Source organism: Amblyomma mixtum, chromosome 1 (assembly GCF_055824585.1).
Source record: "Amblyomma mixtum isolate Tamu chromosome 1, ASM5582458v1, whole genome shotgun sequence".
In the NCBI taxonomy this organism is placed as follows: Eukaryota; Metazoa; Arthropoda; class Arachnida; order Ixodida; family Ixodidae; genus Amblyomma; species Amblyomma mixtum.
This window is the reverse complement of record NC_143012.1, coordinates 250,922,011-250,948,398: the sequence shown is the minus strand read 5'-3', so window position 1 is coordinate 250,948,398 and position 26,388 is coordinate 250,922,011. Positions and strand designations below refer to the sequence as shown.

Sequence of the window (26,388 nt, the reverse complement as noted above, 5' to 3'; positions counted from 1 at the left end):
TCAAGCAATCTCTGGAAGCTCATAACCTAGTGGCACGCAAAATCAACAGAGGGATTCAAATGCATTAGTTGAGTTTTTGGGGGGTTCAACGAATCTCCAGTATTGTAACGTCTAGTTAAGACAGAAGAGGTTGTGGTGAAGTCCTTTATAAAATCGCGGTATTTTTCTTAAAGGGCGGGCGGCTGCTGTGTGGATTCCTTTATACAGCATAATAACGCGTAGAGGCAGGTAAGCTGAAGCCGTGGCACAGCCATTAATCTCTTATATCATATTGTTGAGAGGTACTCGACAGACATCTCGAATTGATGGCGCCATTAATGGGCTTTCTTAACCGAAAGGGTCGAACGATAACTCCAGCAACTGCTCGTACTAATTAAGCACTTTATCAAACTGTACAGAGCATATTTCAGCCGTTTACAAGAAAATAGGGAGGTTTCCTGGCTTGATGCTAAACTGTGACTGAAGTATACGATAATTCTTGATGTTTTGCTTCCGAAAAATGTGCCTGCGCTCCGTCAGGTTCTTTGTTTTCCAGACAGGACAGACAAGGAAAACAAAATGGCTTGTTGATTGAGAATGCATTCAAAGGCTATAGTATTGTGTTCCGGCTATATTTGAATGCGACTGATCGGCCTCATCATGAGACAGGGAGATGTTAAATGAGGATGAATCGACGTGCGAGCCATGGGAAGGGTGTTTCTTAACCATTCAAAACACATCCGGCTTTCTTTGGAAGTCTTTTTCTAGTAAAATTAGATTCTACGCACTAAAATTAGCCGAGTTTGTTTCATCCTATTTCTGCAACATAGCAGGTAGTGACCGCAAACCCGAATCACGAGTGCGAAATAAGTAGAAGAATAAAAATGGGGTGGAGCGCATTTGGCAGGTTCTCTCAGATCATGAATGGCGGTTTACCAGTATACGAGAGGAGAAAAGTTTGTAACAACTGTATCTTACCAGTACTAATTTAAGCGGCAGAAACGTGAAGTATAACGAAAAGCGTTCTATTTAAATTGAGGACCACGCACTGAGCAATGAAAAGAACAATGATACATGTAACGTCAAGAGACAGGAAGAGAACAGTGTGGGTCAGGGAAGAAACGCGGCTTGATATCATCCTACACGAAATCAAAAGGAAGAAAGGGGCTTTGACAGGACGTGTAATGCGAAGGCAAGATAACGGATGGGCCTTAAAAGTAGCGGAATGGATTCCAGGAGAAAATGTAGCAGGGGGAGGTAGAAAGTTAGGTGTGCGGTCACGATTAATAAATTTGTGGCAATAGGGTGGCCCCAGCAGGTACAAGAGAGGGTTAAATGGACAGATATGCGAGAGGCCTGTACCCTACAAGAATCATAGTTAGGTTGATGATGACGATGACTTTTTTGCAGCCTCTACCAATCTAGTGGGCACGTTTGTCATTCCTACACATACCTGGCATTCCTACAGGCTCTTTTTGCCTGAGAAATATAGACGGCTCGTTTCTGGTGCCGAAAATTTGCTAGCACTACGGCCTACACTAATGAGCCCTCGTTGATTATATTTGTTTTGTCAGGGCCAACTCGCGATGTCGCTCAATACGTGCACTTACTCCAATCCCTTCGGAAAATATTGTCGGCTACTTTGAAAATTGCCCTAATGGTGCTGAGGCAGGAAATTGACGGGATATCTGCATAATGGCAGGACCCGCTTATTATTTTGGTAAAAGGCAACTTATGTAGGTCAGGCCAATGGCCTTGCGAGGTCTGCAGTCTTGCTTCCCAGTGTATTGCCCACGGAAGTACAAGTATATCCATGGAGACGGCTGTGAAGAAGAGGTCATTAGGAGTTGCAGTTTTCGAAGACTTTCCTTTCAAACTTACTTCACAATCTTTCCATCAATCCTAAGGCACGCTTGTGTCCACTTCTGGCATAGGGAAATTTGCGTTTGTTGGAAATTAACTTAAACTGTTGTTACCATATTCGTGATCACACTGGAAGCACCTCTGAGCTTCCTTTTTCTTCCGACTTCATTATGAAGTCCGAGTTTTAAAGCTTGCGGTTGCGTCATTTTCTTTCCGCATGTCCACGTGCCTGGCATATCAGTCTGACTAAATATCGCTTTAGAAAGAAAACATGAAATAGAAACATATGCAGCAGTTCATAATTGTATCACTTTTTACGATTTCAAACGGCATCACTTTTTTTAAAAGAAATGCGCAGCAATTGTTAAAGTACAACCGTGTTCCTCCTTTCGCTGTAGGCCGCCGACTTCACTTAAAGCTCAACTAAGGAACGACATCATTCAATCAGTTCATACCTACGGGGTCTTCCCGACGACGGGTGTCGGCGTAAAGACCCCGTAGTGCGTGCCGTTGAAAGCACAGCAAAGATGATGCTGTGCCAAGACCACGCAGTACCTACCGCATCGGTAGCAGCAAAGATGATGTCATGCGAAGACCTCGCAGCTCTTGCCACATAAGTAAGAGCGGAGTAGATCCGGCGCGCAGACACCACGGCGGGTGCTGCACAAGTCACAGCAATGGCGATCACTCCGAAGCGCGTGCTTCAGAAGCAGAAACAGTGACTCTTCAAAGGCGATGATAACAAAGGCGCCATGAAGCCGTTCAAAAGCTTGTTCTGAGAAAGCCTGTTTGATTACTGGTCCTCCGTGTGCGATTGTCTATGGGTCTGCCTCACAATCTCACCTCACCATCGGCTTGTCACAGAGTACCATGAGGCTTTCCAACTGCCGACCTCCTCAAATTTCGCTTGTGAGGAAGAAATTAGCTCGGAGACAGCCCGTTGGTTACTGCTCGTTCGCGTAAGGCTCGCTGCGGATCTTACCCACAATATCACCTAATAATCTCACTAATAAATCTCACTACTGGCTTGCCAATCGCTCACCAAGAGGAATTTTCGACTACCCACCTCACCTAACTTCCGTTGGGCGTCATGGCACCATGAAGAAAAAGCACACGACAATATAGCATGCACGAAAACAGCACACAGAGCACAGCACTCAGCGAACGCCCAGCCCTTGGCATTCCCTCCCTAGCATAACTAAGCAGACGTGGTGTTTATATGAGACTCTTAAAGCTGCCTTTCAGCGAGCGGACTCTACAGAAAAAGAGTTTAAAGTACTCAGATAGGTTCTTCAGACCTGAGGAGATACATATTTGATAGGGTGAGATAAGTCGCTAACAAAGTACTTTGCTGCGCTCGGGATACATGAAGGAGTTCTATATATAGTACCCAACTACAGCGAGCGAATCTCGCAAGGATAAACTTGAGCCCGTCTGGGAATATATGAACGCTGCTTTCACTCTGTTTTCTTTCCCGGAAGCATGGATATTGACTTCCTCGTTACTTCGACCCTTGGGGAGCGCTCGTGCGTAAAGATGGACGGCAGAGAGAGGTGGAGAGAGAGGAAGAGCAAAAGAGAGACAAGGGAGGGAAGGGAGGGGATTTGTCGCTTGCGCCGGCAGCCAACGTGAGGTTTCGGCTCGGGTATCGCAGCCTGTCGTGCGTCGTAAAGCACCCAACAAGGTCCCTCAGTAAAGGGCGGCGTGCTTCCATATTCATGCCATGCACGCGCTAGGCCCTTAGCAACTGCGCGGGACTACAGCGACACTGGCCTTGTGTAGGCGTCTGCTCCCTCCAAATGAACCCATCTCTGATTCATCCCTTCCACCCTGCTGACAGCGATAAAGATGAGGGCAGAAGTGCGTGCCTGGCTACCCTACTCTTGGGCAGGGCATGCGTATCGAAAGTAAAACTTTAAGACAACAGCACGTTTCCTTGAGATTTAGAGTTTTCAAGCAGTCAGTGATTTTACGAGCTCCTTGAAGTGAAATAAGCGGCCTAAAGCTCGAAGGGGTGGTAAGGTTGTGCTCAATCGAAATGCTCTTAGGCGGTAGTCTGCGTGCCTTTGTACGTGGCTTTACAACTAAACTCCACTCAAGAAACTTATCAAAAATGTGGCATATTCTCAGTACCGCACTTTCTAGTTGCAGTCATTGAGCTAGGCAGGTTTTAAAGTGGAAATTTTTTCATATCCAGACTATGTATTGGTGTGCTTTGTGCACCCATGCAGCTCTTTGGCCTTGCACCACTCTGCGTCCAAGCGGAGAAATGAAGCAGCCTAGAAACGGCATGCACTTTGTGCGTAGTGCGTATTCTCGCCTCTTTCACCACATTGCTTCGTCATTTCTTCCATGCCCGGATAAAAATGTTCAAATATTGACCGGCTTTACAGTCGTATTTCTGTATCCATCAGTAAACGATGGAATATACGTGGTCCTATCGTGTCATGTGTGTTACTTAAGCTACAATCATAACTGACTCCTTGCAGGCTTGTCATTACCACTCATGGCTAATTCGGTTTCGAAGGAAATGAGCATACTTGTTCGGACAAGTTAGTGATCGATGACATCCTGGACAGTAGTCTTAGCAGTAAGTCTGCTTGCGGATGTCGGTATCCATTTAAATGATGAGTTTCCTTTCACACAGGAAAGCCAGACTTTTTCCAGTCCTGATTATACCGATCAGCGCATGGCAATTCATTTTTATGCAGATTTGCTCACCTTCTGGGCTATGTATCGCTCTCGGACAAGGTGAGAAGAAAAAGTTTTTTCGCCCAACATTAGGCCTTCCGGACTATACGAGTGCGTACTCTATAAAGAAAATTTTTAGTCAAGAACGCTTGTACTTATGAACACATGAAGAAAAATAGCTAACTTGGTGAGAGTGCAAGACCAACACAGGTTTTGCGTTCTCAGGAAGGGAGCGCCTAACAACCAGTAAAGAATTCATTATGCCTTTTGTGAGCATTCATGATGAATTTTTTATGCCAAATGAATTTCTTTTATGCCTTCCAGTCACGTAGAGTGCTTGCTATATCACGGATACATGCACATATTATCATATGCATCGCACATATACCTGGAATTGTCCTGAAATAAAAACATTTATCCCATAATAAAGTCCAGGTTTATAGAGACAGCAAATAATTTTAAGGGTAAAACTGCCTTCACAACAGCACTTTCTTATTTGCGCTTAGGCTTCGGACAGAATTCCTGCGCTCAAAAAGACATATGTGCTGCCACCTCTGATGGAAAAACTTGACAACTTGACTTTACTGAAAAGAAGTACTTACAGCCTTCATGCTCAGTAAAGTTGTTTTCTTTTCGCCATGTGGCTCGCTTTTTTCAATTTTTTTGCAGCCGCCGTGGTGGCTTATTGGTTATAGTGCTGGACTTCAGACCCGAAATACCCGTGTTTGATCCCGGTTGCGGCAGTCGCACTTAGATGTAGGTGAAATGGTGAAATGCTAGGGGCCCGTGGACTGCGCAATTGTAATACACCCACTTTAAAGAACTCCAGCTAGCCGAAATTATCTGGAGCCCTCGACTGCGGCATTCCTCATAGCCTGAGTCGCTATGTAATGTTAAATCCCGTAAAACCAAACCAAATCTCTTGCTCCCTGATAAAGAGCCGCAGAAACGACATATTGATTGCGAAGACTCAATAAAAAGCTAGTCCAGCACTTTTGCGCCTTACTCAAGACGGTCCGCTAAGCAATAAGAAGCGCTTAATAGAAACGCCGAGAAGTGTCTCGCAATGAAAGAAATTTCGCAACTTGAGGCAAGACAGCTTCATCTTTAATTGCAACAGGTAGTTTACTTCACCTTCATTTACTTATCTTTTCATGTTTACGTAGAAATCGCCGTTAATTTCGATGCTAACGCAAAGACTGACTGAAAGTGCAGCCCCTTCAAATCGTTCCTCATACTTAAACCTTGCATTAAAAACTGAGCACAGATGAAAAACGTTTGTCATATAGAACACTGAAGTTTTGTTTTTGGCTTCAACATAATACTCCGCCGCCAGGCGTGCACACTTCCGACCTAGCATACTTCATTAGCATTGCAGGAAATTGGAGCTTGCAAGAGAAGTTGCCAGTTCGCATTGCTACACCCCGGCCTGATTGCTTCTTCTGCAGGTTAAATATATTCTCCAAGATTGGAAACCATCTGCTCTTTTTCATTTACGGTGTTTTCATGACACCGCACGGGCCAAACATCTGGATTCTGTTTACAAAGCAAACAAAGACAGATTTAATTGTCTCAGCCGGCGAGTCCAACCCCAGTTGCAAGTTCATCTGCAGAATACACACTGACCGAAAATTCCGAGAAAAACGAAAGGTGTGACCCACTCATTGAAGAATAAACTTCGCTACAACACAAAAAAGAAATCGAAGAAAAAAGTTGTCGACAAGCATCTAGATGAAGTAGGCTAGCAAAAGAATATTAGTACCGTATTGCGTAGCGCAAAACTAAGGGAAAAAACCTTGAGAAAAATGCCTGCCAAGAGGCGTCAAGTAAGCGCAGAGGTCAAAGCTTGTCTGGAGTTTATCTTGAACACCAAGTTCTTGTGCTGCATTATGCACTGCGCATCCGGTAAAGCGTCAGAAAGAAATATGAACCAGCCGGGCTCCTTCGTTCCATTTTTCTTTCAAATCCATCTCGCTGGCTGCTTTAGATGCAGTCTTCCTTGTTCTCGGTGCTTTGCGTGAGCACGTCTGTTGACGCCATCCTAGCAGTAAACACTGCATACGCACATCACTAAAACGTTCACCTCAAAATGCAGTTCGGAAGAAACTCTTGGAAGGTTCCAGTAAAACGAGGGACCCTAGGTCAGCCTTCTGCGCTAAAGGCAATGCATGGTAACTCGTGTTTCACAGTGGGAACCGAAAAAATAAAATAAATATGTCATGAGAGCTCGGTGCGGAAAGGTAAGAAAAGAAGGTCTCTTAAGAGCAAAAATTTCTTACGTCTACATCTCTTTTCTTTTTGCATTTTTTGACCTGTTTCGTTTCTTCCGACGCATATTGAAGTTTAGGTCCCCAGTGCGCTGTCAGACTGCAAAATCGAGGCACCAAAATCGGTCAATAAAGACGGAGGTACGAGCAACCCTTGATAGCAAACGAGCAATTGAGCGCGGTTCCAAATGAAACCGCGTTTGAATAGATTATGAGCCAGTCTGCCGGTCGCATTGAGTGGGAAGACCTAGTTCGATAGTCTTCACGTAGGATTTAGAGATTTCAAGCTGGCACTGGAAAAACTCATTTCTTATTTAGGAAAGTGTAATGCATGTGTTTAATTCCTTAACAGAAAGTGCTCCATTATCGTGGTCGCGGCCACAAAAAGGAAGCATTTTCGTTCTTCCTGCTAACAGCGAGAATAAGTGGCGGTAAAGGGCATTTTACAGCACGGTGCACTAATCGCGCTTCCATCTCAACCAAGGTAGCGCTAGTTGGTTGCCCTTTTTATGAAAAATGTAAATCGAGTCGACAGCAATATCTTCAGGCAAAAAAAAACACTGTAATGTAAGCAGAGAACAAGGCAAGCACACACCAAAAAGCTCGACAAGAAACATATCGCTCAAAAGGGCACCACCGCGTAAGCAATAAAAGAGAACAAGTCTATAGGCGTGACTGAAAATTAATGCAAAGTAAATAAATTTCAAATAAAGCTTCATAAAAGCGCTCACAAAATGAGCCGCGAAGAAGCTGGCTTAAGCTTCTAAAATTTTGGCACAAAGATTTCTGGAAGAAATTAGGGGTAATGGCAACGATTTTTTCATTGCAGATTATCCTGGTTCAAAGGAATATTGACGGCTTCAACAACCCAGTGTAATGAAAAATGATTTAACTCCCATAATTAAAGCAAAAGTTATCCCAAATTAAATGTCAAAAAATGAATACGATGTCGCATTTCACACACCTTGAGCCGAGGTTGTGCGCTTTTAATTAGAAGCGCGTCTTGTACAGACGCAGCGGAAGCTTGCTTGCAATTGTTGCTTTGCTAGGGCAGCCCGTGATCACCACATTGGAAAGGCGTTGTCGTCCCGTGTGCACGTCGGAAACATAGTAGGTGCGACAAAACTGTGGGAGCGCCACAACGGGACTACCACATACGTGCTTGTAATCTCCATGATGGTGTTAAGAAGAGAAAGACACCACCTTCCCGTCTTCTTCTCCAGTTCCTTTCTCTTCTAATTTGGAGCCACGATGTTAATCGGCCTCTTCTTTTACTGCCTTTTTGGCATCTACGATTATAAAAGCAGCATCGGCTTCCTAGAAAGCGTAAAGACAAATGTAAAACGTCACAGTTAACGTTCTTCTTGTATTAGTTCCTATCCGCTTTCATGGCTTCCTTTTATTTTTTATTATTTCGGAAAACTGCAATCCTCAGGGACATTATATTTTGTATCCAATTTTTGCGTATACTTAAAAGAAGTGCACACTGGACGCCCAACCAATAAAAGACTGCGCACCCCTCTCATTCACTACTTCAAATTGGCACTACAAGTCGACACCATCGGCCGAAAAGGAGCGTTTCAGGAGGATATTGGGGTATTAAATAATACAAGTTCCGCAATATTCCTCGGGGTAAAGGATTCATCATTCCCGATGATAGACATACAAATTCAATATCTGCCTGAGGGCAGGTTTAAGAGAAGATATATCACCAATGTGATTTTTTTTTAAGGCTAAAGCCTTTAATGGCTCCTGCTCGAAGTGTCCGACCGTGCGCTGGAATCGTGCTAACTGTGGCCTCTCCTACGCGCAGCGGCGCAACCTCCTCCCCTCCTTAGCAACCGGCGCGCCGGTGGGGGGCGCAGCTGTCCATCTCCTTCGCCAGACGTCTCGTTGCAGTCGAGTGAGTGAGACGCATGGCTCCGAAGCGGTCCACAGAGTCCTTCGTTTACTACAAGCACCTTTGGGTAATTCAAAGGGATATCGGCGAACACTGTGGCCATTCCAGTGTGGCGCCATGTACAACATGGCATACAGGGTCTGTCCTGAAAGTAATGAGACAAGTCGCGGCGTAGCGCGTGCATGCGCTAGATCGGAAAACTGCTTTTGGGGGGAAGGAGGGGGCACCTTCAGCTTCACAATGCAAAGACCTCAGTTGCCTTCGAGCAGGTCAAGCGAGTGGACGAGTTCGAATGTGTACCCATGTTTCGTCGCTGCGTCGAGGGAACCACGGAGAGAACGCTGAAAAGCGCTACGCGGTGGAGTTTTGCAATAAACTGAGTAAATCACATACCGAGACATTTGACAGCATGTGGGAATGATGCAGCGTCCAGGTCGCAAGGGTTCCAATGGTACAACGCATTTACAAATGGCCGTGAAGACGTTCAGGACCACAGTCAACATTACCGTCCGCAACCGTCATCGACGGGCGCCCGGACCGTTGTCCGTCGTGAACGTCTTCACAGCCGTTTGTAAATGCGTTGTGCCATTAGAACACCAGACCTGGACATCGTATCGTTCCATCATGTTGTCTTGATCACGTCGAATGACTCGGTAGGTGACTTACTCAGTTTATTGCAAAGCTTCACAGCGTAGCGCTGTTCCACAGTTCGCTCCATGGTTTCTCCGACTCAGCGACGAAACATGGGTACACGCTCGAAGACGTCCGCTCGCTTCGCTTGCTCGGAGCGAACTAATCTGGTCGCATTGTGAAGCTGAAGGCTCCCCGTCGTTCCCCCAAAAGCGCTTTTCCAAGGTAGTGCATGCGTGTGTCACGCCGGGACTTGTCTCATTACTTTCAGGACAGACCCTGTATGCAGTGAGTTGACCACAAAGCTTTCGCCAAGCACACTTTAGAATTTCCAAAGTGTCTTCGATAATTTTTAAGTACACTCTCAAAGATAAAATACAAAACATCGCTAAAATTTACTACTCGGAGTTTTGGCTGCATACTGTCGTCACACGGAGGAGGGCGGCATAGCTAAACACACTCTAGGTAGGTCGGCACCGTCACTAGAACTTGCGGATCCGCGGTATTCTTTCCCTTTTCTCATACATCTGCCCGCATATTGGGAATTAAGAACATGTCTCTAATTTCAAGCTTATACAGGAACGCACCGCTTTGAAAAAAGCTTTGAAATAAAAAAGCTTTGAAAAAGACCCTCAATATTGTCACGGGCGCCGGTAGAACGTTCTGTCCCTGGCGAGCACACTGGGCGGAGCGCAGCCGGCCGACCCTACCACCGAGCAGAAGAGGACGAAGTCCGGCGCGCGACAAAGGTCGAAGACAGACCGCACGGGGCGCTGGTAGAGTGTGGCATTGCCCCTCCCCTCTGGAAAGGCATCGACTCGATGGCTGAGATTGAGGGGGAGCCACGTGTGTTCGTGAACCGAGTCCCGCGCACGGAACGTGGTGAGAGTTGTTCTAGCGGGCATGGTATGGCTTGAGTCTTGCGACGTGCACAATTTCGGATGTCGGCGGGCGTCTTGAAGAACGAACACTCCCTTGCGGGAGCACTTCATACGTAACGTCGCTGAGTTTGCGGAGTACCTCGTAGGGACCGAAGTAACGGCGCAAAAGCTTCTCGGAGCGACCGCGCTGACGGATGGGGCTCCAGCCCACACTTGATCTCCAGGCTGGAAAATGACTTCGCGATGACGAAGGTTATAGCGTTGAGCATCGACTTCCTGCCGCACGCGGGTTCGTTGCCGAGCCAGCCGGCGGGCAGCTTCTGCATGGCGAACGAATGCATCAGCGTCGGCAACGGATGGATGCGCAATATCGGGCAACAACATCGTGTCCAACATAGTCACGACTTCACGACCGTGTACCAAACGAAATGGCGTGAACCCCGTCGTCTCTTGAAGGGCAGTGTTGTAGGCAAACGTGACGTACGGAAGTATTGCGTCCCAGTTCTTGTGGTCATCGTCGACGTACATAGAAATCATATCAGCGATAGTCTTATTGAGGCGCTCGGTTAGGCCGTTGGTTTGAGGATGGTAAGCTGTGGTCTTACGACGACTTGTGCCACTGAGCCGCATAACTTCCTGAGTAAGCGTGGACGTGAACGCTGTGCCTCGGTCAGTTAAAACAACAGAAGGGGCGCCATGGTGGAGGACTATGCTGATGATGAAAAAGTCAGCAATTTCAGCAGCAGTACCGCGGGGAAGGGCTTTCGTCTCACAATACCGGGTGAGGTAGTCGGTGGCAACCACAATATACCGGTTACCCAATGATGACGTGGGAAATGGGCCCAGTAAGTCCATGCCGACTTGGTGGAAAGGAATTCTCGGCGGAGCAATGGGTTGGAGCAAGCCAGCCGGCTTGAAAGGTGGTTTCTTCCGACGTTGACACTCGCGGCAAGTGCGCACATAACGCTTGACAGCCGCAGAAAGCCTGGGTCAGTAATAACAGTGACGAACTCGTGCCATCGTTCGAGAAAATCCGAGGTGGCCGGAAGGAAGCTCGTCGTGGCACGCCTGCAAAACGTCAGTGCGGAGCGCCGTTGGAACCACGAGCAGGTAACCAGAGTCCGTCGGGCCGTAATTTCGTTTGTAGAGGACGCCAGCTCGCAAGCAAAACGACGACAAGCCACGCGCGAATAGACGAGGTGGTAACGAGGCGGTTCCCTCGAGATAATCGATGAGTGGGCGCAATTCCGTGTCCTCTCTCTGTTGTTGAGCGAGGGCGGACGTGGTCAGAGCACCAATAAATAGAGGGTCATCTTCGAGGTCATCAGAGCTGGACGGAATAGGAGCACGGGACAAGCAGTCTGCATCGCTGTGTTTGTTGCCCGACTTGTAGACAACTGTAACGTCAAATTCTTGCAAGCGAAGGCTCCAACGAGCTAGCCGGCCCGAGGGGTCTTTAAGATTCGCGAGCCAACACAGTGAGTGGTGGTCACTCACGACCCGAAACGGGCGACCATACAAGTAGGGCCGGAACTTCGTTATCGCCCACACAACAGCTAGGCACTCCTTTTCAGTGGTTGAGTAATTTGCCTCGGACCGTGACAGCGTGCGGCTGCCGTACGCAATCACGCGTTCAACACCATCTTGCCACTGGACGAGGACTGCACCGAGGCCAATGTTGCTGGCATCGGTGTGAAGTTCCGTGTCCGCCTCCTCGTCAAAATGGGCAAGAATGGGCGTTGTTTGTAGGCGTTCGCGGAGCTTTTCGAAGGTGTCCTGCTGTTCTTGTGCCCAGACGAAAGGCTGATCGTCTTTTGTCAGCCGTGTGAGAGGCTCAGCCAGCCTGGAGAAGTCTTGCACGAAGCGTCTGTAATATGTGCAGAGGCCAAGAAACCGGCGCACAGCTCGCTTATCAGTGGGAGTCGGGAACGCAGCTACAACGGCCGTCTTGTCAGGGTCGGGGTGTCACAACATGGCCCAAAAACTTCAGCCGTTGGTACGCGAAGTGGCATTTTTCGGGTTTTAGAGACAGACCGGCTGATCGGATTGCCGTCAATACTGCACTCAAGCGTTTGAGATGTTCTTCGTAGGTCGCAGCGAAAATAACCACATCATCAAGATAGACGAGACACGACTGCCATTTGAGGCCAACCAGGACAGTGTCCATCATTCTTTGAAAGGTGGCAGGAGCGGTACACAGGCCAAAGGGGAGCACCTTGAACTCGTACAAACCGTCGGGGGTTATGAACGCGGTCTTTTCACGGTCACGTTCATCGACTTCGATCTGCCAGTACCCACTGCGTAGATCAAGAGAGGAAAAGTAGCGGGCATGACGCAGGCGATCGAATGAGTCATCAATTCGGGGCAACGGATAAACGTCCTTTTTAGTAATCTTGTTGAGGCGACGATAGTCGACACAGAATCGGAGAGTGCCATCCTTCTTGGCGATCAGCACAACGGGCGAAGCCCACGGGCTTGTTGACGGCTGGATAACCTCGTCGCGGAGCATTTCCTCAACCTGCCTTCGAATCACCTCCCTTTCTTTCGCAGACACTCGATAGGGGTGGTGTTGTATAGGCCTCTCGCCTTCATCAACTACAATGCGGTGTTTAGCGACCGATGTTTGCCGAACTTTAGAAGTGGTCGCAAAGCAGTCACGAAAAGAGTCGAGGATCATGTGGAGGCGGTGTTTCTGATCGGCGGTTAGGTCGGGGTTCACGTCAGTCAGAACGGGGGCCTCAGACGTCGATTCATGGGTATCGTTGAGGGTCAAGGCGCAGTGGGAGACTGAGTCACTAATTTCATCGAAATAGGCTATGGCTGTTGCTTGCGGCAAGTGGCGGTATTCGGCGCTAAAGTTGGTAACAAAAAGCTGCGTTCGCATTCCGCGGAGGGAAGCAACACCACGCGCAACGCAGACTTGTTGACTCAACAGTAACGACAGGTTACCTTCCGCAATCCCGTGAGGCGTGCGTGGGTTGGAGCATTCCACCGTAATAAACAAACTGGAGCGTGGTGGTAGCGTGACATTGTCATCACACACGCGAAAAACAGGCCTGTCGGGCTCGCTTCTGCCGGCTGTGGCACACTGAGGTGAGAACGTCACGACAAGTTCGCGGAGGTTGATTATCGCACCGTGTTCTCGAAGAAAATCAAACCCGAGGATGAGGTCCTTCGAGCAATGAGCCAACACAGCGAAGCAGGCAATGAAGGTTACACCGCGAATCTCCATTCTAGTGGTGCAGACACCTAGCGGTGTCACCAGATGGCCTCCAGCTGTCCGGATGTGCGTTCCAGGCCAAGGTGTCAGGACTTTCCTCAGGACAGTCGCTAGACCACGACTCATGACGGAGAAGTCGGCGCCGGTATCGACGAGAGCAGTCACGCGGCAGCCATCAACGATGATCGGGATTTCAGCCGAAGCTTGGTCACCTTCGGAAAAACGCTGTGTGGGGGTGGTCGGACTTGGGGATCGTTCTCGCGGTCGAGTTGGTGCGTCAAGCGGAGACGTCTCTATTCGTCGAAAAGTCGTCGGACGTAAGGGTCGTTCACATTGTCCAATTGAAGCGTCAAGCGAAGGCGTCTCTGGGCGTCGAAAGGTCGTAGCGGCGTGAGGTCGGAGGTCGGGTCGCATGCTAACGTCGGTGAGCGGAGGATGCTCGTCATTATGTCCAGTGACGGCGGCCCTACCTCCGGGGGTCGCCGTACTCAGTTTTCCCGGCGCGGGCTGGAGGACTGCCGGACGTAGGACTGGCGGGCTGGTGAAGACAACCGTCGAGGTGACGGTGACCTGGACTGACGTTGGGCAGTGGGTGCAGGTGGGACGTTGGCCGCTAGGTACTGATCGATCTCGCGGGGTCGTTCACCATAGCGTGGCAGGGGTGCGTCTGGCGAAAAGCCGCGCAGGCCAATCCGGAGGTACGGGCAGTGACGACGGATGTGGCCTGCTTCGCCACAGTGGAAGCACAAGGGCCTGTTGTTCGGCGTGCGCCACATGTTTGCCTTCGTGACGGGTGGGCGGTCGTCTGGCAGCGCTGCCGTATACGGGAATCGGCGGGACGGCGCGGTAGGGGCAGGAGAGTAGAACGCCGGCAGTGGTGGCGCAGTACTTCGCAATGCCTCGCTGTATGTCATCACATAGGGCGCTGGCGGTTGGGGAGGCGGAATGGGCTGCACCGTGCGGCGTATCTCGTCACGGACAGCATCCGAGATGGCGGTCACACTAGGAGGCTGCTCCACAGAGCGAAGCTTCTGCAGCTCTTCGCGCACGATGCTCCTGATGAGCTCTCGGAGGGAGGTGTTCTCATCCCCGGGCTTCGGAATGTGGCACTCCACAGCAGTGATGTTTGATGGACGGCCGTAGTGCGCAAACCGCTGTTGCAGGGCGCGCTCCATGCCTGCCGCTTCCTTCGCAAAATCGGCGACTGTAGCCAGAGGATCGCGCACGAGTCCAACGAACAATTGCTCCTTCACTCCCCGCATCAAATGGCGCACCTTCTTGGCTTCAGACATCGAAGGATGAGCGCGGTTGAAGAGCCGGGTCATGTCCTCCACGAACATCGCCACGCTCTCGTTTGGCTGCTGCGCCCTCGATTGCAAGGCCAATTCAGCACGCTCCCTCCGTTCGTTGCTGCTGAAGGTATGCAGCAACTGCCGCCGGAAGTCTTGCCAGGTGTGGATGGCGGACTCGTGGTTTTCGAACCACGTCTTGGCGGCGTCCTGGAGGGCAAAGTAAACGTCCCGAAGCTTGCGGTCTTCGTCCCACAGATTAAATTCAGCAACCCTGTCATACCCGTCCAACCAGTCCTCCACATCCTCAAACTTGTCACCATGAAACGACGCAGGCGTGCGAGGCGTATGAAGAAGTAGCGGTGGCGAACTCACAGATGGCTGGAAGGTCTGGCTGGCCACCGTAGAGGTCATCGTACGGGATGGCGCGGTGAGGGGTTTGTACTCGGGAGCTAAGCCTTTCAAGCGGCGGCTTGACTTGTGGACAGGTGTCGTGTCCAGGGGGTGTGGCGGAACGCTGGAGGTTCCTGGGACCTCTTCGTACATGGATCGTACCCCGCACCTCCACCAAAATGTCACGGGCGCCGGTAGAACGTTCTGTCCCTGGCGAGCACACTGGGCGGAGCGCAGCCGGCCGACCCTAGCACCGAGCAGAAGAGGACGAAGTCCGGCGCGCGACAAAGGTCGAAGACAGACCGCACGGGGCGCTGGTAGAGTGTGGCAATATTACGAGTTTCCCACAAGTAATGAGCAGTCGTGAAAAGTCATGCACAGCATCGGGCATGCCTTTTCTCATGTTTTCGCAGCACTGAACAGTAGCGTAAGCATTTTAACAATGCAATCTAAATTGAATGTCTAAAATTCAAAATCCCACTATGTAAAAATGTTCAGCAAAAGTGGGAATTGTGCGACGCAGTTTTTAGCATTTTGCGGACCTAAAATATAAGCCTTATAGGAACTATTTAGTTGGCGTCTTTCTCTTTTCTCATTCGCACACCAGCAGTTAATCTGCTCCAATGATGACACTTTTTAAACAAATAGTTTTAGATTTAATTCCTTCTATCAGCGCTATTCCTTGTTTTTCTTCATGTGTCGTTTTCTTCAGGAGCCTCCACCATCCAACCGCGATATTTAATTTATTGCAACGAGTTGTCCGATATTTCACAAATTATTACCGAGGGTATAGAAAACCTTCTTCGCTTTTAAATTTTTCGCGCGGATTACGTATCAAGAGTGTAAGCAAGAGCAAGAGTTCAGAAGATGTGCGCAGAAGCACCCCAGCCTAAGGTTTTCTTAATTTCTACGCATATGAAAACTGACCTATTGTGAAAATGTTCTGAGCCATTCCGCATGCTAACCCAGCGAAGTACCCGAAAACCGAAATTATCAAGCTACATGTGCTTGTAAGTATATTCCATCCGGGCACCGTCACCTTAGCGCACACTGCCTACGCTGCAGCCTACGCTGCATCTATTTCAGGTAACTTCAAACCTTCAGCCGCATTAACGTTCTCTCCACTTTTCAGGAAACATAGATAAACATATGCGTCGTCACGTCGAAACCATTCTCGAGAAATCTAGCGTACGTTTTGCGAAATTTCTGCATGTGCATCTCCATGCATATTGCATTCCATGTACACGTTCCAGATCTCTTATGCGGCTGCAGGTAAATTTATGCTCAAGCTGCCACATAAAACCTCTCCATGTAATATGGCGATAAGCTCTTTTGATGCACCATGGTTTATAGTAGTTATCAGATGATGCTTGGGTGAGCGCACGCGCGAAGTTGGCATTCGCACTCACACGCGTGTGCAGAGCTAGTTTAGTCGCCTTAGCAAAGCTGCTTTAGCGGAACTTCTTTTCCACGAAAGCGAAGTACTCACGGAGGCGTAAGAACTTGTCGCCGCAAGCCGGCATTCACAAGCTAAGTATGTCGACACTTCTGCCTCGTCGGAAGGAGGCGGAGGTTTGAAGAAAAGAAAACATGGAAAAATGCCCGCGGGAGGAACTTTAAGGACTGCGCGTCAAGTTCAGATGGTTGGCTCTGTTCGCGGCGCTCAGCCAAACAGGGAGAGCAGAACGAACTTCTTGGGGCATAATAGTCACGACAGCCGCGCAAAACTGCATTTCATGGGTTTCTTGGTTTACACGAGACTTGGAAAGTTCTTCAGCCTATGGTGAAGTAGACGTCGCCTCTCCTCTGCAATGTGCCTGACTTGCACACATGAACACATAGCTTGGAGTGTAAATAAATCCACACACAGGCAGGCAGCAGCAAGGGAACCGAAAATCTCATTAATTAAGATGCCACGCTAAACCGACAAACTTCATTTAAACCAAAGAAGAGAACAGGAGGGCATGTTTTAATCATGTCACAAATATACTTGCAGTAGTGCCATATCAAGCAGGGAGTACGGGAAAACATGCTGGTAATGTCCGCTTTGCCGATGGCTGGGTTAAAATGTATTGTTGATTCATTGCATTCGCTTTTGACGCCTATGTTTTTTTTTTAAGGCGAAAGCCTTTGATGCCTCATCGTTGTCGACAGAAGGTTGTCAGCAGAAGCTTGTCAGTAGAGGTGTCATGCTTTTGACGGGTGTCCACCGAAATATGAGAGACAGTTACTGCGTAATTTCCTTTCCTCAAATACAATTTTCATTTTCTTGATTACGGCCCCTCTTTCTTTTTCTTCTTTCGCTCCCACTTTCTCCCTTCCTCTACAAGCGGATAAGAGTGTCCACCGTGATATGCAAGACAGTTACTGCGAATTTCCTTTCCTCAAATACAATTTTTACTTTCTTCATTAGGGTCCTCTTTCATCTTTCCTCCCACTTCCTCTCTTCCTGTACGATGCGGTTCAGGGGTCCACCGAAATGACAGAGAATTACTGTGCCATTTCCTTTCCTCAAAAATTGTTGAGTTCAAAGGGCAAGGCATCCTGCCCAACGGTTGGTGGCGTTCCGTGAAATCCCTGGCAGCGCTATAACACGCTGCCGCGTTCCACTCGTAAAGGTGCAGCTTAAGTGTCATTAATTAGTAGGTACTTAATATTTAACCATTAATCAGTAATTAGTCATTAGTTAATAATTTATCATTACTTAGTAATTAGTCATTAATTATATGTGACGTCATCCAGTAGTGACGTCACCAGTGCCACAGAGGCAGTCAAAGTGGTGCGGAACACGCTTTCGCCTCTACACACTTTAGACAGTCAAAGTGGCCCCTGAATTTTTTTTTATTCCATCTAGGACATCATAATCTCGCCGTATTTATATAACCAACTCTTCTGTGTTTGTCCCTCATTACTTTCGCTAAAACTTTAGTTACGTTAATTGCTCTGCTCACGAAAATGTAATTTCAATCCTTTTCAATGCCCGGCGAAAAACTTTTTCTATACAGGTTACTACTGGAAAGAGACAAATCTTATACACTTTTCTCTCGTGTAATATTGGTGGTGGTGGTGTAAAACATTTACTTATACTATATACAGAGGTATTGCTTGGACCGTGCCTGAAGGGCTCGGCCCTCACAATCACTAGGAGGGATCCCTAGTCCGGGACCCCTGTGGCCTCCGCGGCGGCCCGGGCTCTTGTCACCAGGGCTCGTTGGTCCTGGAGAGTTGAGCAGCCGAGCAGGGCAGCCTCCCAGTCCTCTCGGGTGGGGTGGGGGTAGGGTGGTGGTGGGGTGGGAAAGCAGGATTGGCAGGGCATGCCCGCACCATGTGATACGTGTCCGCAAACACTTCTCCACAGTGTGGACACTCGCCCGAAAAGGCCGAATTGAAATATTTGAGCACTGCCGGGCACAGTACCGTGTTGGTGTAGAGGCGAAGTAGCCAACGCTCCTCTGCCTTATTGAGGCCTTTACAGGGGGGTGGGTATCGGCCGTGAGCGTTTTGATACAGGAGAGAGATCTCCCGAAAAGTAATAGCCGGATTAAAATCAGTAGTCGGATCAGGCGGCGAGAGAGGCGATGCCCGGTGGTTAAGCGCGCGGGCGGTAGTGTCCGCTACCTTATTTCCCTCTATCCCCGCATGTGCTGGGGCCCAGATGATGGTGCGCCGGGTTGGCAAATCCCGGTACTCACATCTGTGTAAAATTTGGAAAGCACGATCTGGAATTTGGCCCTGTTCAAAATTGAGGCAAGCTTCTCTTGAGTCGGTGATAATGACTCGGGACGCTGGATCCGCAGCTGCAAGTGCGATAGCAACTTCCTCCGCGAATGTAATGTTGGGGGCACGGAAGGTGAGGCCCTGAACTGGGTTGTTTTGGTGGACAACGGCAGCCGTGTACCAACCCCCATGGTGTGGACCTGCCGCGTCCGTATAAAATACCCCTGGTCGGGCAACATACTGCTTGGAAATGGCCTCCGCTCGCGCGAGGCGGCGGCCATCATGGGCATCTTTTGTTATGTTACTAGGGAGGGGGCGAACCCTTAGTGCGAAGCGCCAGGCCTCGGGCATGGATACCCGCTTTTCCTCTTGGGTTGTGTAATTGATGTGGAGGCGGGTCAGTAGGCGGCTACACGCACGTGTTTTGCTTAACCGCAAGTATTGATTGCTGAGATGAGCCTCGCGCAGCTCCCCAAAGGTGTTCGTCATCCCCAGGCCCAGGAGACGTTCGTTGGATGTTACAATTGGGAGGTCGAGAGCTCTCTTATAGATTTTTCGGAGAATCACTTCGAAAGCATTCTCATCGCCTTTGCGCAGGTGGAGGTACGGTGCCGAATACAGGATTCGACTGGTTACGAATGCATTGGCCAGCCGCAGGGCGTCTTTGCATCGCAACCCCCCTCGTTTGTTTGATACCCGGCGGACCATACGGCCCACCTGATCCCCCACCTTGCGGAGTTTCTTCAGCGTGGTGTCAATCTTGCGGCTCTTTTGTATGTAGAGTCCCAATACTCTGATTTCATCGTGTTCAGGTGTCGGGCCATTAAGCAGGGAGAGGCAATTTCGGTTGTGGACCTTGGATTGGGACGTATGTGCACGAATTCCGATTTGTTCGGGGAGCACTCAAGGCCGCAGCGGTGTGCATAATCGTCCACAATAGCCGCCGCTTGCTGCAGGTTGGCCTCGATATCTCCAACCGAACCGTGTGTTGCCCAGAGGGTGATGTCGTCCGCGTACAGGGCATGCTGCGCACCCGGGACCTCACCCAGCAGGGTAGGGAGCTTCATCATGGCCAGATTGAAGAGAAGAGGCGAGAGGACTGCTTCCTGTAGACTCTCTCGCGTACCAAGTTGGTACGGGCCATGTTCACTGTCTTGGAGTCGGATATATGTTTGCCGATTTGTGAGGAATTGCTTGTTGTATTGGAGTGTGTTGTATCCACAGTTCACTTGGGACAGGTGGGAGAGGATGATATCATGAGTAACATTGTCGAAAGCCCCCCGCAAGTCCAATGCGAGGACCACCTTGTCATCGCTAGGGTGCTCGACGGGATCAAGAATCTCTCTATGAAGTTGCAGGAGCACATCTTGTGCGGACGGGTGTGGGCGGAACCCGTACTAGGTGTCTGCAAAGGCATTGTGCGTTTCTAGGTAGGTGGATAGTCTGTCACGGACCATGGTCTCCATCAACTTCCCCGCACAAGAAGTGAGAGATATGGGCCGGAGGTTGTCAGTGTTGAGAGGTTTGCCTGGTTTGGGTATGAATGTGACGAGAGCCGTCTTCCAATCCACTGGGAGAGGCGTACCTCCCGTCCAGATGGCATTGAAGTATTCGAGCAGCCGCTCGTAGGCCGGTTCGTGTAGCTTAGCGAGAAGTTTCACAGTTACCTTGTCCCTGCCCGGGGCTGTCCCTCGTTCCATTTTGGCCAGGGCCGCTTTGAGGTCGTCAAGCTGGAACCTTCGATCCAGCTCTGCGTTCTCAGAACCTGCATACGAGTACGCCAGACCACGCAAATCCTGGTCTGTGTACAGATATTTGTCTCGGAGCGCGTCAGCCAGTTTGGCTGTGTCTCCGTTGAAGGTGCGAATTGCTCGTTGAAGATGGTTTTGTGTTTCAGTGCGGGTTTGGGTCGGATCAATGAGGGCGCGGCAAAGGCGCCACGTGCTCCGGCTCGACATCTGCCGAGCAGCGGTGTTGCATCGGTCTACCCAGTTCGAGTCGGCGAGTTGGGCCGCATACTCTGCCGCTTGTTGGGTGAGTTCCGCGATGCGGATTTTGAGTTGCCGATTGTACTTCTGCCGGCGCCATCGGCGGACGAGGCTGTGCCGGGCCTCCCAGAGGTGAAGGAGGTGGTTGTCCCCCCGGGTTCGCCTCTGAGAGCTGAACGTGGTGTTCGGTATCTTTGAGTTGGCAGATGAGGTGTTGTGACCAGGTAGTGTAACCTTGATCCGCTAAAGGGGTAGGGTTAGTGTAGTTGGATCTGAATTTGGTCCAGTCTGGAAGGGTAGCTTTAGTGTGAGGTCTTGTAAGGGGTTTGGTGCGAATTGTGGTCGCAAGAATGCAGTGGTCGCTACCCAGGGTTTCCTTTGTGTTGTGCCACTCTGCATATCTAATATTTTTGGTAAAGGTGAGATCTGGGCACGTGTCGCGTGCCACGGAGTTCCCAATGCGAGTGGGTTGTGCAGGGTCCGTGTGAAGAGTAAGGCCCAACGTTGACGCAAGTTCCGCCAGCTTGCGTCCTCGTTTTTCTTCACGTATGTATCCCCATAAGGGGCTGGGGGCATTAAAGTCCCCAACGATTATGAGGGGGTCCCTGTTCGCCACCTTTAACGCCCGACTGAATAAGTCTGCAAATATGACGTTTGGAAGTTTGGGAGAGCTGTAAACGTTGAGTGCGTGTAATGGGGGGTCCTGTTTGTGTAGCGGAAGGATCGTCACCATCGCATACGAGAAAACCGCCTTGTAATCCAGGTCCACCGGGGAGGCCGTATAATTTTTATGTACGCAGAGGCAGCTCTGCGCATCCTGCTGATACACTGAGCAATTTGTGAGGGTGGCTGCGTCCCCCGGCTCTTGGAAGGCCACTACAGCAGGAGGACTGGGGAACGTTGTTAGGAAAAGCCGTAGGTCGGCCCGCTTAGTACGGGCCTTGAAACCTCTGCAGTTCCACTGTAAAATTTGGACAGGGGCCGAATTGCTGCGTGAGTACCATCGCGGTTTCTGAATGTCCGCCATGATTATGATTAGAATTTATTTCTTACTAGGAAGGGGCTCGCCTCTGAGCCGGGTGCCCCAATGACAGCAGGTTGCGTCACGCTGGGCAGGTTGAGGGCGGGCTCCTGTTCCTCATGTGCGACTTTTGGTCTACGAGCCTTAATATTGGGGCTCCTTATACGCTTGAGTTGCCCGGAGCGCCTGGTAGTTAGAGTTTGTTTCGTCATATGTGCGGCTATAATGGTAGGAATTTTGTCTAGAGCCGCCTTGATGGTGGTTGCGATTTGCATTTCTAAGGCGGAGAATGCGGAGTTCATCGGGGCCTCCAGTGCGCTAACCCTCGCCTCAAGCGCTGACTGCGCGGTTGCAGTCTACGCGTTCGCCGGCGTGTCGCTATCCATCTCCTCCACCGCGGGGGGAGTGGGCCTCTGGGTTGGAAAATTTTGGCGCGCCTCAGTGAGGGCAAGACGCTTCTGTAGGTTAGCGATTTCCTCTTTGAGGGCGGAAATTTGGGATTGCTCGGCCGTTTTTGTCGGCGGTTTGGAAGGGGGGTATGAGGAGGGGCTGCCCTGCCCTTGCTGCTCACCTGGGATCCCTGGATGACGGCTTGCGCCCATGTCCGCGAAGAACCTGGTGGGGGGGTACTCGTTCGTTTCTCCACGTCGGCTTGGGGTGGTGGTGGTACTGCCTTAGGCAACTCCGGCTTGTCGGTAGATGGACCGCCTGGCTTTCCGAGAGATGGACCGCCTGGCTTGCCGGTAGATGGACCGCCTGGCTTGCCGGTAGATGTACCGCCTGGCTTGCCGGTAGACGGACCGCCTGGCTTGCTCGGGGGCTGGTTGGCTCCCTTGTCCTTGGCTTGGCGGGGCCGCCGTTTCCGACGTTTACGGTGGCCCTTCTTGTGCGTCGGTCCCTGCTCCGGGCGCAGGGGCTGGGGGGTTCGATACTTTGCGACGCACCCGCGGGCCCCCGTGGTATGGGCTCCGCCGCACAGAGAGCATTTTGGAACGCACTCGTGAGACACCCGCACCCCCTCAACGAGCTCGGCTTCTTGGCCACACACACCACATTTGTCCGGTCTTGGGCCGCGGCAGGCGTCCATACGGTGACCGACAACACCGCAGTGACCGCAGGCCGGGATGGTGCGCTGGTATTCACGGACTTGGATGAGCATGCACTCGTAATGTACGTAGCGCGGCTTCAGCTTTCCGGAAAATGTTATTCGCGCCTTGTTTGACGTGCCGAATTTGCGTATCTCCAGAATCTCTCCATGGCGCCACTCGAGACTTGAGCGGAGGGATTCCGCTGCGTCTGTATTTCGTACTGTTACCACGCCGTAACAGACGTTACCACCGTCTTGCCTTAGGTGGCCTGTAAGTTGGACTTTCTTATTTTGCAGATTTATCTCGAAGTCCCCGATGATTTTATCTGCAATTTCAGCTTTTGAAGTGTAAATTAGAATTAAATTTTGGTCGCGTACCGGAAGAAATGTGAAAAATTGCGAGCAGTCCGGTCCGAGGTAGGCTATGAACGCCCGCCCGTATTCGTTCTCCTCGAATACCTGTTGCAATGATACTCGAGTTCGCGGCTTGAGGACTACCACGAAGTCTTCGGGTGTCGGTTTTGGTAATGGCTGCGGCCTCCAGGTCGTAAGAGGCCGGCCCGCTGTGCGTTGAGCGGAGTTGTCGGAGCTGGCGCCGGCGGCGGGAGCGGCAGGGGAGGCCGCGTCGACGGACGCCGCTTTTAGGGCACGGCCCTGCGCTTGGTGAGCTACCGCGGCAGCGAGCGTGGCGCTCTTGAAGCTTGCTGCTGTTATCTCACCCAGGTTCTGGGGATGAACGGTGGTCCACGCCATCGCCTCCGGGTCATATCCCTGGCTGGTGGCTTGTTGGAAGGCCATATTATCGCAGAGCCGGGCGTTGGCGCCGCTATCAGGCCTAGCGGCGCCGTCCAGCGCGGTCGAAACTTCGCTTTGCCAGGATTTGTAAAAGGAGATCTCACCTCGGAAAAAAAGATATCCGCCGATCCCCTGTGACTTCCGGAGCACGGTGGTGCAGGTCTTGTTGGCCCGGGGTGGAAAAAATTCGGGGCTCCAGCCGAGAATCGGCAGAGCCGATGCGCACCTGCTGAACGCTCGGCGCGCGTCCGCAGAACCCTAATATTGGTAGGCGTCTCTGCTTGACCTGCGAGTCGATGCCCATGGATTCTATCTTATTTTTATTCCTCTTCCTGTCTCACTACCACGGTCGGTCCGGATCTGCGGTCACTACTTCCCCAGATACACGTTATTGCAACACCTCTTCTACTTCTAGGAAGCTGCATCATTACTTTTCAGAAGACCTAACTCATAGTTTTTTGTTTTAGTGCGCGAGCACTAAAACCATCATCCCAGATTTCGACGATGTTTGTTTGACCGAAAGCCTCAGGTTGCAACCTGCCCACCAGGCTGTGGGCAGCCTCCGAGAAGGCATTTCCAACTATGCAAAAACCCTTTATGCCAAAACTCTGTAGCCGCCACTGTGTTATGTACATGTGGTGGCACGAACCGATCAGCTCACTGGCGACTGCATTTTACGACATCGCCGCGGGAGAACATCCCGCGTATTTAACTGTCAATCTAGCGCTGTGCTTTGGAAGTCGTTGTCTTCATCAACGCATTCGGCCGCAATGCATCCAGAACGCATTGTTACCGCATTGCCCCATTGAACCTAGAGTCGAACGGAAACCGAAAAGAAAACGAAAGTGTAAATGCACGTGATTCGCATGTGGCCTAAGAATGCTATGTAAACGTTAATTTTTTACGCATGTTTTTATCTACTTCCTGTGCACTGTTCTCAGTCACCCTTTCTTCGCAGCAACACAGTATTGTGGATAATGCGCACTGAGAGAACTCATAACAGCAATCAAGGAGAAACTTTCAACTCACAGTTCTAGTATGGAGACCAAGTGCTACTCTCAGTAAATCCCCTTTAATTTCAAGTTCTTCCCTTAACCATTCCGCTTTGTTGTCTCCCACAGGAATTCCGAACTTCCATATTGCGCACGTAGTGCTTCGAAATTCTATTTTTGTGCACAGATTTCACGCATGTAATCAAGACACCATAAGTGAAACATGGCTTGTTTTATATATTGCATGTGCTTTTTCGGGTTCTAGCGCTTTCGTTGCTTGCTTCTTCTCTTGTAAAACTCCCGACGCACACTGCACAGCTGTACATACATATCCTTTTCCAAAACGAAGTGGAAAAACCTGTAGCCCTCCGTTACTGTCAGCAAGAACAGATATGCAATCTTCAGCAACGTTTTCGTGAACGCTTACTACCCTTAGTATTAATTAATTTTATCCAATGATATTGTTGCACGCAGATAGATTTTTTCTCAATGCACTTCATTAAGTTCTTGTGTAGGGAAGAGTAGGTATTTTAAGTTGGAAGTATCGCGTTATATTAAGACTTTTCGGTGCACCCCGAACTGCTTCAGACCCACATAGATCCCACAGTGTTCAATCAAAACGTGCAGCTCTGGGAAGGTGTCAAGAAGTGTTCAACTAGACGGTTTACTGTAGATCTGTCCACTATAGCTGTCGGAAAGCGTGAAGTGTAAGATGCAACGTTATTTTATTTGATTTGCACGGCTGCTTTAAAGAGCGTTCATTTGATTCATTTCTCATTGTGTTCGAATTGATCTAAACGTTCAGCGTTCTGCTGGCTTTTTCACCACACTCCAAGCATCTATTACAGTGCTCAGAAAAGTAAATAAACAATTACACAATGTTCATAAACGGTGCATGGCGAATGCAATCAACCTTAATCCTAGTAAAACCGTTTTTATCCTTTTTCACTCTGGCAGAACAATTCTTTCTCAGCATACAGATGTAATTTACAATAACCAGCCTATTCAGCATGCTACCAGCACAAACTTTTTGGGTATTGTGATAAATAATTATCTCAAGTTTTATTTACATGTCGTTCAGTGATTAAAAAAGCCTCATACGGCCCCCATGCACTTTCCAAATGCCGAAATTTCTTCCCCGTTGATGTACTTGTTAACCTTTATTACGCCTTTGTCCATTCACATATTAATTACTGTATATCTGTTTGGGGGTGCACATATTCATCTCAAATGGCCCCATTATATGCTTTTCAAAAAGGAGCTCTTCGAATTGTCGCGCGAAACATTCAGCATGCTCATCCGTATGAATTATTTGCCGTTCTGTGTATCCTAAATGTATACGACCTAGTTACTTATAATACCGCTTTCTTCATTTATCAGATAATTCACAACACACTCAATTTAACTATACTGTGTCTTCATCACTCACTACGCACCAACACGTCTACTACAAGACATCGCCTCTTGCTTCCTACAATACACACCAATTATGGTCGACAAACGTTCCAATTTACGGGTCCTCATTTGTGGAATAGTCCTTATTATAATGTTGAAATTTCACCTACACTTCATGCCTTTCAAAAACAATTAAAACGCTTTCTACTAATTTCAACCTAGTCTACATTCTTTAGTGCTTTGGTTTGTGTTTTTTGTCTTAAAATAACATGTTTATTTG

The 26,388-nt window shown here is 49.6% G+C and overlaps 1 protein-coding gene across 1 annotated transcript; it reads right to left on the bottom strand.

Annotated features, from left to right (window-relative positions):
* On the bottom strand, positions 1 to 23,724 carry LOC149371474 (uncharacterized). Its single transcript, XM_089580231.1, has 2 exons — positions 22,617 to 23,724; positions 1 to 26 (listed from the first exon to the last, which is right to left on the bottom strand). Exons 1-2 carry the CDS (start codon positions 23,722 to 23,724, stop codon positions 1 to 3), a joined length of 1,134 nt encoding a protein of 377 aa, XP_089436357.1.
* Positions 23,725 to 26,388: the final 2,664 nt, after the last annotated feature.